The 18,049-nt window shown below is 40.5% G+C and overlaps 2 protein-coding genes across 2 annotated transcripts in view; both read left to right on the plus strand.

Moving 5' to 3' along the window:
* SCN2A (sodium voltage-gated channel alpha subunit 2) overlaps positions 1 to 10,628 on the plus strand; it is an 80,764-nt gene extending 70,136 nt beyond the window's left edge. Inside the window, exons 22-27 of the mRNA XM_040604433.1 lie at positions 1,915 to 2,196; positions 2,720 to 2,773; positions 3,824 to 3,961; positions 4,708 to 4,812; positions 5,835 to 6,105; positions 7,284 to 10,628. Of these exons, the coding sequence (XP_040460367.1) occupies positions 1,915 to 2,196; positions 2,720 to 2,773; positions 3,824 to 3,961; positions 4,708 to 4,812; positions 5,835 to 6,105; positions 7,284 to 8,479 (2,046 nt within the window). The 3' untranslated portion in view covers positions 8,480 to 10,628. The remainder of the gene's footprint in view (positions 1 to 1,914; positions 2,197 to 2,719; positions 2,774 to 3,823; positions 3,962 to 4,707; positions 4,813 to 5,834; positions 6,106 to 7,283) is intronic.
* A 2,225-nt stretch (positions 10,629 to 12,853) lies between these two features.
* CSRNP3 (cysteine and serine rich nuclear protein 3) overlaps positions 12,854 to 18,049 on the plus strand; it is a 111,804-nt gene continuing 106,608 nt past the window's right edge. Inside the window, exon 1 of the mRNA XM_040604427.1 lies at positions 12,854 to 12,943. The gene's annotated coding sequence lies outside the window, so the exon portion shown is untranslated. The remainder of the gene's footprint in view (positions 12,944 to 18,049) is intronic.

The raw sequence follows: 18,049 nt of genomic DNA on the forward strand, positions 1-18,049 counted from the left end.
CAGTCAAACTTCCCACTAAAATCAGTGGGTTCATGGATTTCCAATTTAAAATAATTCAGCATTATTATTAAACTATTTGTTTGTTTATGTCAAACTACTCCTCATCATGTTTCACAGTCATGTCGTAGAGAAAGCTGAGAGTACACGTCTGTCAACATAAGTCAGCACTGTTGAAATAGTCACAAGGGATTTATCCGGTAGTCTGGGAATCCTCTGTGCCCAGCTGTTGAGTCATAAAATGCTGTATTACTTTTGCTTATTGATTTTTAGTAGGTATTGCTAAGGAGATTTTTAGTATGAGTAAGAAACTAATTTGCTCTCTTTTTTTTCAATTTCCCCATTAGAAATAAACATGTATTACAACATGCGATTTAAAACATGTGGCAAAAAACCAAACAAACATGGAAGCTTTGGACTTCTTCCACCATTCTGTGCTTTTATAAAGTCATAGAGTAATTTACATTGAAAGGAACCTAAGTTGGTCCAGCTCCTAAATTTAACATAATGACAATTTCATTGAAGTCCTATAGGATCTCGAATATTTTCCAAAGTATGTATCATCCAAAAGAGATATTGTTTTGGCAGGAATGGAGCCCTGCAAGTTGCAAGTATTTCTCCTTTACATCAGCCTAAGTCTACTATATGCTATACATGGTGGTGGTTCATCACCTACTCTAACATTGAAAGGGCTTATTTTCTATTCTGTAAAATGGCAAGGAATGACAGGTGACCTACCTAGATGACTAATTTTACAAGTAATTGATTTATGGAACATATTAATTGTAGATGTAAGTGTAAAGCCAAAATATTTTTCAGGCTTAATCTACATGTTTGTATTTCAAGTAGAAATAAATAGCATAGTGTGCTAGAGGATCTGCTGTAGTACCTACATCATATAAAGTAAATGAATTATAAATAATCTCTTCTATGTAATACCTAATGTCCTGCATTTTTAAAACAAAATCTTCATTAGGGTATAAGGACCTGATTTGGTTGTTTTGGCAAAACTGGCAGTGGTGATCCATAGTTATTAAGTTCTCTATTTTAGACTTACTTACAAACACATTTAAAATAGGAGTTAACTAGTTTAGGAGTTCATCAATTCTATCATTAAAGAAATAATTCTCATTCATAATGGACCTACTTTCTCCCTAATTTTTCTTCACCATTTTATTTTTATTCTGGCATGTTTTTAATCATTGCTTGTCATCATACATAAACTCATTTTCATAGTTTTCTTTCCTGAAACCTGATTTTCCCAAAAAATAATTTGGGAATTAAATCAAGTCTCTTCCTTTTTCAAGTCTTATCTGCCACTTGTCTGAATGCTACCAGCTTTTCTGTGCTCAGACACTCAGCTGGCTTCCTGGTTTGAACATGTCTTTTTCTGATTTTATGTAGAACCATCCGAATGAACATGCGTACATCCCTGAGTTTTCTTTTATTTAAAAGAACTCTTAAAGTTACTTTCAATTAAAGATTTGCTCAGCAACATTGATGTTGAATCTTTATCTAGCAAGCATGTAATAAAAAAAGATTTATTGTGTTTGATGCAATCAGTCATTAGAAATATTATGAAGATAATTTGGCAGACATACATTAAGTAAATATTCAAAAAAGAATTAATTAACAAATGCAGATTTTTTTTCTGTTTGGCTTTTTTTTAGCTCGTTACCTGTTTGTTCTTCTTTTTCCCATTCTTTAAAGCTACTGTTTGTATATTTTTCCTCCTAAACATGTTGATGTTTTATCTTTCCTCTATACTGCTTATCTCACTTACTCTCAACAATTAAAAAAAAGTAACACAGATATTAGAGTTAAAATAGAGTGTTTAAGAAAGGCTGATGAAATATTTGTAAAATACTGGTGCCTGTGTTCTTACACTCTTTCTCTTTGGTGTCATCTATATACTAGGTGGTTGTGAATGCCCTGTTAGGAGCGATTCCATCCATTATGAACGTGCTTCTTGTTTGCCTTATATTCTGGCTGATCTTCAGTATCATGGGAGTAAATCTATTTGCTGGAAAATTTTACTACTGTGTTAACACTACAACTGATGAGAGATTTGATATCAGCCAAATCAACAACTATAGTCAATGTGAGGAGCTCATAAAAAACAACGAAACTGCCCGATGGAAGAATGTGAAGGTTAACTTTGACAATGTAGGCCTTGGTTATCTTTCTCTGCTTCAAGTGGTAAGTCACCACTCCTTAATATCTGTTTATCTTTCTGTATATCAATTGTTGTTACAGTAAAAAGTAATTTTTCATTTAGAAATTTTGTTTCTTCTTGGTTTGGAATTACAAAGTGTGGGATAAATCCATGGCTCTACAGAAATAATATGAAGCATATAGGCTATGCTGACTATGAGAAAAAATACATAATTCAAACCTAATTCGCCCTAGCTGCATTGAATCTGTATCAAATACACCTACTTTGCTCATACACAGAAAATAACTTTTGTATCAGATATAACTCATAATGGATAAAAGTTCTTAATAGATGTTGTGTCCTCTATAGTCAGATATTGGAATTTGCTTGCAACTCTCATATATGAATAAAACATAGAATAGAAGGCAAGAGTTACGTATTAACATTTCTCTGTGATGGTGTTTATGATAAGCACTAAGGACACTTGGTCTTCAGCTCTTAAACAATGTTTCTGACAAGCTGTTTTCCAGAAAAAGCATGAGGTAAACACCAGTGTTCTCTTTATAGGCTACATTTAAAGGATGGATGGATATCATGTATGCGGCTGTGGATTCTCGTAATGTAAGTATAGCCCCTTGAATCCATTTGTTTTGACTGTAAGAGCTCCAAGATTTAACAACGTAATTTTTTAACATCTTTCAGGAATAACAGTAACAGTGAGAGAACAAGGAGTTATTATAGTTTTGTAGTTAAAGAAAATGGAAACCATAGAAAAAATACGAGACAAAGAAAGCAGAGGAGCAGTCCTAAAGGATTCCATGATCTGTATGGTGCAGTTGGACCAAAATTCCTCTGTTCCACAGCAGATACCACTATTTCCATGAAATGCCTTTTCCTCCTCTCATTATGTGTGCTGAGGCGTTATTTGCATTTAGAAAGAGGCACCAATACACAGATTACAGATATTTTTTGTAATACTGATCTTGTTTTAAAGTTGAGACTTCCACTGTGCTGTCCAAGTTGCCTGACTCCTTTCTTCAGGGAACAGTTCCTATTCTTAAGTGGGCCTGTGCCTTTTCTTACCATTTTGCCTTCCCCTTGCTCCCTTGGTGCAACTTGTCCTCTAGTTCTAAGTAGATGACTGAATAAACTGTACTGGTAGGACTCCAGCTTTTTTTGGTAAGCTACACTCACAGCGGGAGGCCTGTTGTAGTATAGTACATGTGCTTACTCTAAAGACAGCTTGGATGCTTCTCTTCCGTAATCCAGCACAGTTTCCTAAGTGCCTATAGTAGTGAAAGCTCCACAAGCCCACATTAGAGGCCTCTCATGAGATACACAGAGAATTTTGCAGCTTCACACGCTGGTGTTTCTGGTTGTCTGTAGACACAGACAGATGATACTATACTAGTTTAAACCAGTTGTGTCTTCAGCATTTATTCTACGCTCATGTAGGCCAGTTACATTTTCTTAAATGTAATATGAGGTTTGATAGCAAAGCTCTCTGTCAAGAATGTAACTTCATAGACTGAAGATCAGTGGAATGGATATGTGGGAACTTGACCATAAGAAGCAAAGATCAGAGTGACAGAGCCCTAAATTCTATCCAGCAGATTTTTGATTCTCTGCTCACAGTTAAACTAAGGCTTAGTTTCTATGCCTTTTTTGCAGGTTTTGGATCAGCCTAAGTATGAAGATAACCTGTACATGTATCTTTACTTTGTCATCTTTATCATCTTTGGATCATTCTTTACTTTGAACCTTTTCATTGGTGTCATCATAGACAATTTCAACCAGCAGAAAAAGAAGATAAGTACTTCATGATTATTATGGAAAGAAAGCTAAAAAAAATGCTTATTTTTGGTTGTCAGAAAATGACTTCATTTGTAAAATATTATTTTTCTATTTTATGATAAATTACTATGTGTTCTGCATATTAAATAGTTTACATTATTAAAGCATATGATTTTGCTTGATGAGGGTTTGACGGACAAGTGACAACATATGTCTGTCCATGGTTAATGAAATAGTAATCTTTGTAAAGATGTGGATTTGGGGCTGAAGTCTGTAATAGACTCATAAAAAGGAAAAGAAGAGGTTCTGAAATATCAGCATCTGGATACCTTCTAATTCTCCTTTGGTATTTGGCCAAAATTTAGTCTAGAGGAAAAAAAAAAAAAAAAGAGAAGGGGATTGGAATATTTTATTAGTTTGTGCCTCTGTAATAACTGATGGAATTTAGTAGAAGAAAGATAAAGCACCTCTCCTTCCTCTGTACGAGCCCTCTCCCCAAAGAAGAGCAGAGGTCTACCACAAACAATGCACGTTCAAGGGCCTCTCAAAAAAATTCCCAGTCATTAAGAGTGGAATATGTAAAGCAATTCTTCTGTTAACAAAGTGCTAATAATCACAATAAAAGGGTCTTTTTATGTCTGTCCTAACTTTTCTCACAGATGAGAATGCGAACACTAGTGATTATTACTGTTCAGTATCTTTATTTATAAGTAATCGGTAGAGATATGTGGTTGTCACCAGTTTTTGTCTCTTTGGTTTACTTTGGAGGTCAAGACATTTTTATGACAGAAGAACAGAAGAAATACTACAATGCAATGAAAAAATTGGGTTCAAAGAAACCACAAAAACCTATACCTCGACCAGCAGTAAGAATAAAAATATTTTATGTTATTTTTACATTTCTGTAAAAACAGGATTGTTTCAGTTATGCCTTAGCCTGAATTAAGTTGTAAGCTAAAAACCCAAGTGACATCAGAAAAGCCTTTTTCATCTGAAATCCTATTTTTTCTCTTTTCTAGTCTGAATTTGGAGGACTCTTTGCCTTTTTTGCTCCACCCTCCCCTTTCTCTCTGTTGATGGCAATGACATTTTATGTGGCATTTTTTCAAAACGCTGGTTTGACTAGAACAATAAAATCTGGCAGTGCATTTGTCAAAACACACGAAAGTCTTAGGGCACAGGCTTTTTCAGTCATTGAGGAAGACTCTGAAACTGCTGTATGGGGGCAAGGTACCTTATCATTGTTTGAAAAGCAGTCCTTTTGCCCCTCACATTCCTGTTGCACAACCCATACGATGCTTGTGGTCTGGAGCAGGGCTACCCTAGTGCTGCAGAGCAGGGTCTGGCTGGGGCAGAGAGCGATTCCAGCTCTGCAGTTCTGCTTTGGACTGTGTAACCTGCTAAGTGGCCAGTCCAGCCATCAGTAAATTTTCTATAGCTGAGCAATGGAAGATATTGTTCTAAAAGTTATTTTGGTGACATGAAGAGTGTGAGGTTTTCTATCAAATGAAGTGCTATTAATTCCCAGCCTGCTTACATCACCCCGTTACTTATTTATATCCAAATTTTGCCAAGCTAGGCATCAGTTAATAATCTGTGTCACAAGAGGTTACAATTAACTGGTTCAGGGTGGCAAAATCTCCTTTGCAACTTCAAAAAAAAGTAGCGTGCATATTTTGAAACTATCTTTTGATGCTTATAAACATAGTAGCTGTAAACAGAAATTAAATATAAATGCATATACAAACTGGAAAATTCATGCAAATGGAGGAATTCATGGAAGACATGAAATCCCTTTCATATTAGATATAAATAATTTGTAGTGATTTTGAAAAAGAAATTTTACCCAATGCATATCATAATGGATCTTATTTTTTCTCCCCCCCAGAACAAATTCCAAGGCATGGTCTTTGATTTTGTAACAAAACAAGCATTTGATATCAGTATCATGATACTTATCTGCCTTAACATGGTCACAATGATGGTAGAAACAGATGATCAGAGTGAAGACATGGAAAACATTTTATATTGGATTAACCTGGTATTTATTGTACTTTTCACTGGAGAATGTGTCCTGAAATTAATTTCACTTCGCCATTACTACTTTACTATAGGCTGGAATATTTTTGATTTTGTGGTTGTCATTCTCTCTATAGTAGGTAAGAGAAATTCATTTTTATGAAATCACTAAATCTGTGAAAATTGAAACATTTTTGGCATGTAAAGTCTATTTCTGTTTTGGTTCGACATTGTCACTAGGAAGTCTGACCATAATTTTTCTTTCTTCTGATTTCATATTATCCATAAAATAATGGATCAGTATAGTAAGAAACTTTTTAGCAATAGGTTTCATGCACTTTCACTTCTCTAGGAGCTGAAATTAGATCTTTGTTCTGAGTTCTGTAGAAATGCCTCAGCATAGAAACAAACTCACACATGAAAGTCAATTTTGATATAAACTGATGGTGGCAAGTGCAGGAAAAGACTCCATCAATCCAAAATCCAAGAGCAAAATCTGTGCAGGACTGTTGTTAGGCTCGCATGCAAGCACCCCAGACAGCAGGGTAAACCCTTAGATTGCTTCAGTTTTGTTTGATTCTGAGAGGTTTTAGGTGTGAGCTAGAGTGAGCAACTGGAGAAGCAGAGCTGAAGCAGAAGTGGTAATAAATACATGGCTCCACTAATCTTTGCTTTATCTATAGCACAGAACCTAAAAGAACTTGAGTAAAAATCCTGTCATTTTAACTTCTCAGAGCTCCTTATATACAAATTTGTTTTGCCATTTTTGTTTGGATTTTTCATTAATACTAAACTTGTGGTCCATTATTTCATGTGTGATTAAGAAGTTGCAGTTCTCTTCAAACTTACATATTTTCTTTGAATACCATAACTTGATTACATGGCATTTTAATACTACTGTAAATATGATCTTTCCTCAGATTAACTGAGATTATATTTCTTACAGTTAAACAGAAAGCTGTTCTTCTGGTCTCAGCATTTGCTAGTCTACATACACTAGTTATCAGTTTGTCCTAAATTTTGTATGTTTCTGCATCTATCTGCACATTTATGTAGTCATACAATTAATACTTAGAAATGTTATTGATGCAGTTTTTCATTATGCTGTAAATTACATCAGAATTTCTATTGGTATTTATGGGTTTCCAAAGCATACCAAACTGTAAAGGCCTTGTAAAAAGAGCTGAATGGCTAATTCCTAAAATCTGTTCAAATATTCTATTCTTTTTAAAGTTCTACGATGTTTGTAGGATAAATCTTTAGCAGTGTTTTTGAAATGTAATAATATTCTTTATTAATTTCATCTGGTTTTCAACAGGTATGTTCTTAGCTGAGATGATTGAGAAGTATTTTGTGTCCCCCACACTATTCAGAGTCATCCGACTTGCCAGAATCGGTCGAATCCTGCGCCTCATTAAAGGCGCTAAGGGAATCCGCACTCTGCTTTTCGCTTTGATGATGTCGCTTCCTGCTTTGTTCAACATTGGCCTGCTGCTCTTCCTGGTCATGTTTATCTATGCGATATTTGGCATGTCCAACTTTGCCTATGTCAAGAGGGAAGTTGGGATTGATGACATGTTCAACTTTGAAACGTTTGGCAACAGCATGATCTGCCTCTTTCAAATTACCACGTCTGCTGGCTGGGATGGTTTGCTAGCCCCAATTCTTAACAGTGGGGAGCCAGACTGTGACCCCCATAAAGACCACCCGGGGAGCTCTGTTAAAGGAGACTGCGGCAACCCTTCTGTTGGGATTTTCTTCTTTGTCAGCTACATTATCATATCGTTCCTGGTAGTGGTGAACATGTACATTGCTGTGATTTTGGAGAACTTCAGCGTTGCTACTGAAGAAAGTGCTGAACCCTTGAGTGAGGATGACTTTGAGATGTTCTATGAAGTCTGGGAGAAGTTTGATCCCGATGCAACACAATTCATAGAGTTCAGTAAACTATCAGATTTTGCAGCTTCGTTAGATCCTCCTCTTCTTATAGCAAAACCAAACAAAGTCCAGCTTATTGCAATGGATCTGCCCATGGTAAGCGGTGACAGAATTCACTGCCTTGACATCTTGTTTGCTTTCACAAAGCGTGTTTTGGGGGAAAGTGGGGAGATGGATGCCCTCAGAATACAGATGGAAGATCGGTTTATGGCGGCCAATCCTTCTAAAGTCTCCTATGAACCAATTACAACCACATTAAAACGAAAACAGGAGGAGGTATCTGCTGTCATTATTCAGCGTGCTTTCAGACGTCATCTTTTAAGGCAAAAAGTCAAAAAAGTTTCATGTATCTTTAATCAGGATAAAGGTAAAGATGAGGATGATCTGCCCATGAAAGAAGATATGATTATGGATAAACTAAATGAGAACTCCACTCCAGAAAAAACAGATATGACCCCATCCACAACCTCCCCACCATCCTATGACAGTGTAACAAAGCCAGACAAAGATAAATATGAAAAAGACAAATCAGAAAAAGAAGATAAAGGTAAAGACAGCAGGGAAAGTAAAAAGTAACACAGAATTCTATTTGTGATAAACTGTTTACAGCCTGAGAAAGTATGTATTTGTGTCAACAGGACTCCTGTAGGAGGTACATGCCAAACTGACAGTTTTTACATAATATAAATATATATATAATTATATATATATATATATATATAAAAGGTCAGTGCCTATAACAAGACAGTGACCCCTCGTCATCAAACTGCAGCTCTGTAAAACAGGGTAACATCTTGACAGGAGGTTGTTGTTTTTATTACCAGCTGACACTGCTGAAGAGAAGATAAAATGGCCAATCAGACTGTAGGGACCAGTTACAAAAGAAAGGTGCAAACCTATGAATCTCTGTGTTGAACATGAAACACACAGTACAAAAATTGTGTCCACTGTTTGCATTTCAACAGCCACATTTGCCATATTTTTACAAAAATCAGTGTTGGTGAACTTATCATTTTTTAATTCACAGGTTGTTTACTATTATATGTGACTATTTTTGTAAATGGGTTTTATGTTGGGGAAGGGGGTACGAGAACCAGGTGTTCTACTCTCGGATTCTCTATAATGTACAGACAGAAGTGATTTGCATGAAGGCATGCTGCACTTGTAGTTCATGCATGGAAAAACATGACGTCGCACAAAGCAGCAGAGTCTGACTACTTCCATGTTTCAGGGTGGCTCTATATTTTGAGGTGCTTACTAACAGTATCCATCTAGTATCCCATCCAGACAAATCTTAATGTGCCTGTAAAGTCCCATAGAGGCTAATAATAGAACAGATGTTTTATTTTTTCATAAGTCATTTAACTGTAGTTGAACGAACTCTGCGTAAAAAAATTTACTAAGGGTCATAAGAGCCCGTTTTTAAGTACTCCATAGAAAACAGCTTACCTGAACTTGGGAAATTGAATTTACCAAAAACCTGCAAAACCTAAGGATTATGAAGTTGTTCTGCTTCACCCTGCAGTATTGTTTAGCCATCTTCTGCTCTCAGCAAGGTTGACATTGTATGTGTTGATTAAAAAAGTACCGTCTATGTAAATAGTTATTTTATCCCGTGGTGCATGTTTGAGCAAACAAATAATGACCTGTGCACAATATTTATTGCATCAAATATGTACCACAATAAGTGTAGTTTGCAAGCTTTCAACAGCTAATATGAAGTATTCTGTACCATTATAGATAGTTTGGAAGCTATCACTGATGCATGTTTATCTTGCCTTTGCTGCTGTAATTTTACTCCTTCCACTGTTAAAAGTCTAATATGGGAAGCCATATCTCAGTGGTTAAGTGAAACAAATTGTTCAATCGGTCATCATTCTTTCATGACATCAAGCAATAGTTTGCAGCTAATTAAAAGCTTCTTGCTTTGCATTCTAAAATTTTAAGTGACTACTGTACGGTGTATAGTCAGACTGTACAGGATATGTTGCAAACTGCTTAATCTGTTGAAAAATACATGGATAGAATTTTCTAAGAAAATATAAATATTGTAAAAAATACCATTTTATTTTACTTTTCAGCGTTTTGTACATAAAATAAGAAATGAGAATTATCTTCAGGTTGATGTCACTGTCACTTTTGTTACTTTCTATCCATAGCACTTTTTAATTCAAGAACTTCACTAACTAAGAAACAAAGGAAAGAATGGGGTAGCTTTAGGTTTCTGCTTTTTTATTAGTACTGTATTTTTGCACACATTTTAATGTGAAATAAGTTTCAAACTGATTCCAAAATGCACTTGCTTCCAAATAGATATAACTTGTAATTGAAATGTGGTGGGGAAGATTTGTTTAAAATTCTAGCACTGCCTGCATCAGAAGTTTCAAGGTAGTCTTTTATTCATGAAATCTTTACCAGTGTTTGTTTACATAGACTATTCTTATTCTTGTCGATTCATGCTGCACTAGAACTGTTCTAAATATAATATGGGATCCACAATGTTGTTTTCTTTTCCACAGGAATTAAATAGCAAACTTGTATAATTGATCACATCAGGACATTTTGTGTTTCTTACACAAGCAAAAATTTGATGTTGACTCCTCCTTTTACAAAAATATTGACTTGTGTGTCGGTGAACTGCATGCAGGAAAATGCTATTACCATAAAGAACAGTAAACCACATTACAGTTGAGCCAAAAGAATAAAGACTTCATTTTTTATTGTATTTATTTGTTCTGTCTTTGTTTTCATTACTAAAAACTATTGGCTGTCAAGAGGTGCTATGAAAATACAATATGAATCTATAAAGTGAATCTTAGAAATAAGGAGTAGCGATTAACTCATAATAATAATCTGCAAAAAGTAAAAATTTGAAGCCATATGCTTTCAGAAAGATCTTTAACATGATTTCAACGAACAATCTTCACATTATTAATCCTATTTAAAGATATTCTTTAGTAGGATAATGTTTATGTGTACATAATGCCTAAACCACTTTTTCATGTCAGGTATTCAGAGACAACTAGAAAAACAGATGTTAAAGAAAGTAGCTATCAAGGCTGCAAACCAGTGTGCATAATTTCAATGATATTTTAACATTTTAAGTGAATAATCATCTTTGTGTTATAAGAATAATTTTGTTTACTACATAATTTGTAAAAAAAATTACTTTGCTTTAAGATATGAGGGGTGGAAGTCAGGAGAAACTGCTGGAGGTTTTAGTAAAGCATCAAATTCATAGGGTTTTTATTAATCTTAGGGTGCTGAATGCCAATTATAATGTGAAAAATGCTATAATTTTAAACTTCTGTGGCAAATTTACAGACACTACTATTCACCGCCAGGGAGCTGGCATACGTATCGGTTGATGCGTACATACCCATGGAAAGGCTGATAGCAGAATACAGGAGACGGGTGTAGAACAGGCATTGCAAGAGCGGTGGCAGTGGAACTGAGAAGAATTTTGAATTTTGGGGGAAATAATATAAATAAGTATTTATTCTATCAGTCTTGTCAGTCAGCTAATCTGTCTCCACTTTACAGAATCCCTCATGAGATGCTTGGAAGTATGTTGGAAAAATGCCTAGTATCAAAGTGTTTCTTTTTCCCCTAGCAAGGCTTCCTATGCTTTGAGACACAAAGCACCTTCCGGAAAAAGTGAGGGACAAGAAATTGTCATTAGTCTTTCTTTCGACTGTGACATATGACCATCTTCTCGACACATTAAAATGGGAGTTCATTTATATTGTTGCAAAGTCATCTCTGATGCCATAAAACATGCTAAAATTGGTTCTGAATAAAATAGCACTTGTGACCCTGAAAGCAAGAAAGCTGAATTTTTAGGTAGCTCTCCTATTAAAGTACTATTTCTAAAACCAGATTGCCTCTGTTGTAAATGTAAAGTAATGCCCTGAAGGCAGGATACAGTGAACAAATTAAAAGCTAAGAAAAACACGTACAAGTGCTAACAAACATCCTAGGGGTGCAGCCGTGTCGGTATGAAGTATCGGGAAAAGCAGAGGCACCCAGCGGCGTGTGTGCGGCGGGAGCCGCAGCTTCGGGTGCAGATCCCGTGGGACGCACCTGCAAAGGGAGCAGCGGGGTAGCGAGCGGCCTTCACCTGTGCTCCCCGCGGGTCTCAGGCCCCGCGGCCCCGCCGAGCTGACGCAGCGAGCTCTCGGGCTGCAGCGTTGCAGTGGGACGGTTTGGCTCTGCCGGTGCGAACAGCGCGGGCAGGGTGGGCAGGGGCCGAGATCCCGGGCGGTGGCAGGATCTGAAATGCCGTGATTGCAGCACCAACGGGATGGGCGTTTGGTTGGTGTTGTGGGGGGAAAGCTATGGAATAAAATGCAGTTACATCTATTTGTGCGAATTAGACGAGAAAATCATCGCTGTGCTTCTTGCAGGGATTTGTACTTCACGGAAGACTCCTGCAAATAAAAATTAAATTTCTCAAACCTCAGGCGCAGGTATGGTTTTGCATGCGCACCCCCCCCCCCCCCCTTTTTTTTTTATTATGGCTGTAGGTGTGCGAAGAACACCCGCTCACGCACCCAAAGGCAGCCACGCGCGGGTGCCCCCCCCGCGGCGCGGGGCCCTCGTCCCTGCCCCCCCCCCCCCACCCCGCCGGGCCGCGCCGCGCCGCCAGCACGCGCTCCAGCTGCCTCGGCAGCCCCCCGCTGCTGTTACGCGGCCGCGGCCACCGCTCCCTGCGGCCGGCTCTCCGCGGGCCCCTCCAGCGCAGCGGCGGGACACCCCCGGGCGGGCGGCCGCCGCCCGGCTTCCCCCCGCCGCCCACCGGGACGCGGCGCCCTCGGCCGAGCTTGCGGGTCGGCCGCCGGCCCCGCCGCCTGGCGCCACAGCGCCGCCCCCGGCCGCGCCGCGCCCTGCACCTGGCGCAGCGCCGCCCGGCCCCGCGCGCGGCAGGGAGCGGCCGGGGTGAGGGCCGCCGCGCGGGCGGGCAGGTAGCGCGCGCCCGCTCCCAGCCCGCGGCCGTCGGGCGCCTCAGGACCCGCCCGCGCCTGCAGCCGCCGGGGGCCGGTAAGGGGAGCGCGGGGGGGGCGGCGGGACGGGGGCTGACGGCGTCCCGGGGGGGTCCCGGGGTGGTCCCGGGGGGGGGCAAGCTCGGGCCGGGAGGCGGGGGCCGCGCGCAGCCCCGGCCCAACGGCTGCCCTGGGCGGCGCGCGGCGGCAGGTGGGGGCGGCCCGGGGGGGCGGCGAGCGGCGGCCGCCGGGAGCGCTCGGTGCCGCCCAGCCGCGGAGCCCGGGGCGGCGCTGGAGGCGGGGGACCGGCCCCCCGTTACTCGCGCTGCTGTGGCGGCCGGCGCAGGGGCCGATAGACCCGGGCGGGGGCAGCCCCCGCGGGAGCCGCAGCGTGTCAGGCCAGGGCCGCCAGCGCGCCGGGCGGCTGCGCCCGCAGAGGGGCCCGTTAGCCGGGGCCGGGGCTCAGCGGGGAGGGGGACGGACCCCCGCAGCGCGGGGACGGCGCCCAGCGGCGGCAGCGGTCGGCGAGTCACGGGCTCTCGTAGCACCGCCGGCCGCCCGGAGCCGTGCGGGCCGAGGCGGGGCGGCTCGCTGCACCCCGGCGGGGCTCCGCTGTCCCCAGGCGCGGCGGGCGCCCCACAGCCCCGCTCGCAGCGCAGCCGCTCCGGTGGGCTCCCGAGCCGGCCCGCCCCGCCCCGCCCCGCCGCACGGGTGCCGGCCCAGCGGCCCGGGGGTGGCTGGCGACCAGCCGGGGTAGCCACAGCTGCCCGCCGGTATGGCAGAATGACTGGGGAGCGTTTCGTGCGGCTGCAGTGGCTCTGGGGAAGCCTGCGCCGTGTGCCGGCCCTGCGTGAGAGGCGTGCGGTAAATCCGCCAGAGCGCGACGGGCTCCGGAGCAGCCGGTACCACCGGTTCGTTCTTGGCCTGAAGCACGGAGCAGGCAGGGGAGGCAGGCGGCGGGGCAGGGCAGCGCCTGCCGGGGGCTGGCACAGCTGAAGAATTAACGGATTGCTTCAGGGTGGCCGGTACCGTGTGCCTTCAGTCCTACCGGTGAGTTGTGCCCACCTGGTTTTGCGGCTCTGAGTGATGAGGGTCTGTTTTACTTGGAGATTTGTCAGCTGAAGTCCACCACAAATGATTGCGCATCCACATCTGTGGCTTTTGTTTCATCAGCGTGCAGATGGAAGAATGGATTTTTTTACGTACTATGTGTGGAAAATATGAAGCTCTAAGAAGTTTGTAAATGTTAATAAGTTTACTCTGCAAAGCGGTAAAGTAAATGAAGACACAAGGGTGGTAGAGTGGCATACTCTAGGGTGACTCCAGGATGACTTCTGTGCTTTTGTAGTCTTGTCAGAGGAAAGCAAGCTATAGCGATGTCAAAAATAGCGTTTTAAAAACTGACTATAAGGAAAGGTCTGCCCTTTCTGTATGCCTGTTCTTATCTGTGGTTTTTGGTTTAATGTTATTTTTGTGTTTATTGTATGAAGTGTAGTTCAGGCTCACCCAGCAATGTACCTGGGTAGGTGAGGGCAAGTCACAAAAAATTTCTGTCTTTTGTTTAAGATAGAGCATTCAATAAAGAGCAGGAAAACCAGAGAACTCTGAGAGATTGTTTCAATTTATCTTTGTGATGAAGCATCCTTTATTTTAAAATAAAGCTTTTACCATGAAATAAACAGAACTTTATGCAATGTGTAGCGTACGTTTCATTGAACCTAGAGAAATCTATCTGTAATTTGAGTTAGGGAGTCCCAGAATTCTGGAATATTAAGGCACTTGAAACTAGGCTGGCTTCTTCACTCTGTGGGAACCCTTACTTGTGCAATAGACTGAGAAGCGTTTGCAGCATGCAGTGTTATCTTGCTGTGAATTTATGGTTGTTGTGTGTCCTGTGCTGTACCGTTTAGATTTTGGATTCTGTCAGGTGGTTCTAATGACAATTTAAAATTATTTCCTGCCTTTGTGATTGCATAGCGACGGCTGGGAGGGAAATAAGCGATAAGCAGCTGCAGGAGGGTGTAATTGTGTTCTTACAACACACATCCACTATTGTAAATTGTCGTACTTTGGAAACAAAAGGGCTTGTAGAGAGGCAACAGATCAGAGTACAGCCTGGTTTGTGTTTGTCACATCGATGGTACAGCAGTAGAAGTCGCTCACTTCAACCGCAGACAGATGTTACAGCACTGATGTAAATACATCGATCTATTTGTTCAAAGTGGAGATGGGGGTGAATGGGGCTGAGCTGTGGTTTGGTTTCTTTTCTCAATAGCTAAATATAAATAAGGGAATCTCCTACAGGTTGGAGATAATGAGTAATTTAGAGAAACAGTGAGCCAGAGGACAAGGAGGGTTGAATATCCCTGGCAGTGAAGACATCTGCCTAACGTTTCTATGAATCTGAGAAACGCAGAGCATCTGTATTACTGAAATAATGACTCATCAAAGAGATGCAGTGTTAAGTGAAGGACTGATAGAGGCAGATAAAATGAGCTAGAAGATTAAACATTTTCCTGAGGTTTTTTACTATTTGTAGTATAATATTAGTTTCTTACTCTGCAGCCCTTTTCCCTCAGCAGTCACCTCTTGGGAAAAGACACTTGTATTTTTACTAATTCTAAAAACTTGGCAAATTAAGAATGCACGCTATTCTGAACATAAAATTTTACCTTTAAGTGTTGCATGCTTAACTGTTTCACTTCATGGTAAATTGCTTGACTTCTTGAGTTCAATTTAAATACATTTGCAATTTTTGCAAGTCATAATAAAGATGCAGGTCACCTGCCCACCCCCTACCCATCACTGGAAGTGCCTTCTATTACTCTAAAATATCCTCAGCTATGTGATGATTTGTCCAAGCATTTCACAAGAGCTGTGCAGTTCCGTGCCAGGGTGTGCAGGCTAGGTCAAAAAAGAGAGTGGGCATGGCTAAACTGGGGTTAGGTGCCCTAATCTGTGCTCTGAGTTAATCAAAACTAATTGCTTTGATTGATCCTAGGTTCTGTATAATGTGTTGACTGATAAGCAAGTGGTGTTAGAACAAATGAAAAAGTATGTATTTAAGAACACGTGAAAAGGAATGTATTTCTTAATTAATGGTTCTGTAGAGCCATCTGGAACCAGGACCCAGTTTGCAGAAACTTGTACTTAGTTTCCAAGGTTTCTTTTTAAGGCAGTTTGTCATAATCTGATATTTAAGTAGTTATAATGTTAAAAGAAAAATGTGTTTTAAATATATATTGAGATGGCTTCGATGTGCAGAAGCAATTTTGGCAGTTACTCTTATGGAAACCTGTTTTCTCCAGGGTTCTTCCTAACTTCATTCTTGTGTTACAAATCAGCATATGGCCTAGAGGTTGCATAGTTCAAACAGCATTTTTATGCAGTATTCTTCATGTGGGGCGCTTGAGACGTTTTGTATCATATACATATTTGACAGGAAAATAAATAGCGCCTCTTTAGACTGTAACGGGGTGCTGAAAAGGGTATGCTTGATACTATGAATTCCATGTTATTACATGAATCCTTTGATCAGCCTGTTGACTTTTTTTATTCATACTTCTGGGGACTGTGTTCAAGCAGGAATTGCATGACTAGGTTTGCCACTGATTTTTCATTTTGCTTTGAAGTGCCAACAGCCTTCTCAAAAGGCATGATATTCCATTTTAATATCAAATGTTAATGTTTTGTTACCTGAGAACGTGGATACAAAGGGCAAATTGCAGGTATAACAAACCTTGAAATAATGTTTTAAACAATTGTATTATAAATCTTGCTTTATGCAGTCTGGTTTATGCCATGTTCTTTTTTTATGTATGCTTTGCATAAAGTGCTATAGTTTTTTAAAAAAAGATCTGTTTATTGTCCTATGTGTAGATGGACTGAGCAATGTAAGTCATTAGTGCATGCTTTGTACCAAGTGTACCTGGAAGAGACATATGCGGAAGTTGGTGTTCTTGCATTGTATATAATACATCTTAAACAGTAATCATATGAGCTGGTTTTAGTGAAAATTTGCAAAATACTTTTGTAAGGAGAGTTTAGAAGTTAGATTTGAAGAAGCATTTTGTTTTCAGGCTGAAAATGCCCAAGCATTTTTGATACAAAAACCTGGACTACTGGTAATTTCCCAGCAGACATGTTTCTGTTATAGCCTTGCTATGTCATCACTGGCGGTTTTTACAGTTCCCATGGCAACGAGGATTTTTGATCTGCAAATACTGTATATGGTTTGAGGGGGTATAGATTTTCTTTATTACTGAAGAAATTTTGATTCATGAAAGCTGACCAGCTGTGCCCTCCCCGCCCCCCCCCCATCCCTCCCCTTAATAATTTGTGTGTTGCCAGTAAGCTTATGTGTAAACGTGAACTATTTGACAGGAATACAGTTACCAGTTCTAATTTTTGACATAGTATAAGAGATGGTGGAAAATTTGTAAAGACTTACTGTAGTGATAGCAGGGAAAATGTCTCATCTTCCAGGTGGAGTCTTGACAAACAGGAGACCATTGTATGTGCATATAAATTTGTAAGTGTATGTATTTGTGAACATTGTATATGTGTATAAAGAGTAATAAGAGTTAAAGTTGCTCAGGCTTTGCCTTGGCTTCTGCTAATGTTTACTTTGGCTTGGACTGTTTTCCAAGGTGCATTCATAAGATATTTACTTTTAAAGTGGACTTACATATATTAACTAGAGAATCTCAAAATCCTGTATCTGATTCACAAACTAAAATTACTTCACAGTGGCACTACTCTTGCGTGATTTTTTGTGTGTGCCTGTCCTTCACCTTCTCAGATGAATACATGGGTTGGTATGGGATGTTTGGGAGGTATCCTGAACCAAATAGGTATAGGAGAAGCCTTGATAGAGTAACTATGCTTGGGGCATGGGTCTTTTTTTTCCTAAATTAGATAGGTTTTCTATGTTGTTTTTGAGCATTCATTCCAAAAAAAGAAGCCAGTTCAGATTTGTTGAGTTCCTTCCACACACTGTTGGTTTAGTTTGGGGTGGTTATTACTGGGGTTGAATGGGTTTTGGTTGTTTTTTGGTGGTGTTTTTTTTGTTGTTGTTGCTTTTTTCTTTGTGACTGGTAAAAAAGAAAATGGGAATGATGTAGTTACTGAAATAAATGGCATAGGTAAACTAGGCAATTACTGT

This window comes from Falco naumanni, chromosome 8 (assembly GCF_017639655.2).
Source record: "Falco naumanni isolate bFalNau1 chromosome 8, bFalNau1.pat, whole genome shotgun sequence".
In the NCBI taxonomy this organism is placed as follows: Eukaryota; Metazoa; Chordata; class Aves; order Falconiformes; family Falconidae; genus Falco; species Falco naumanni.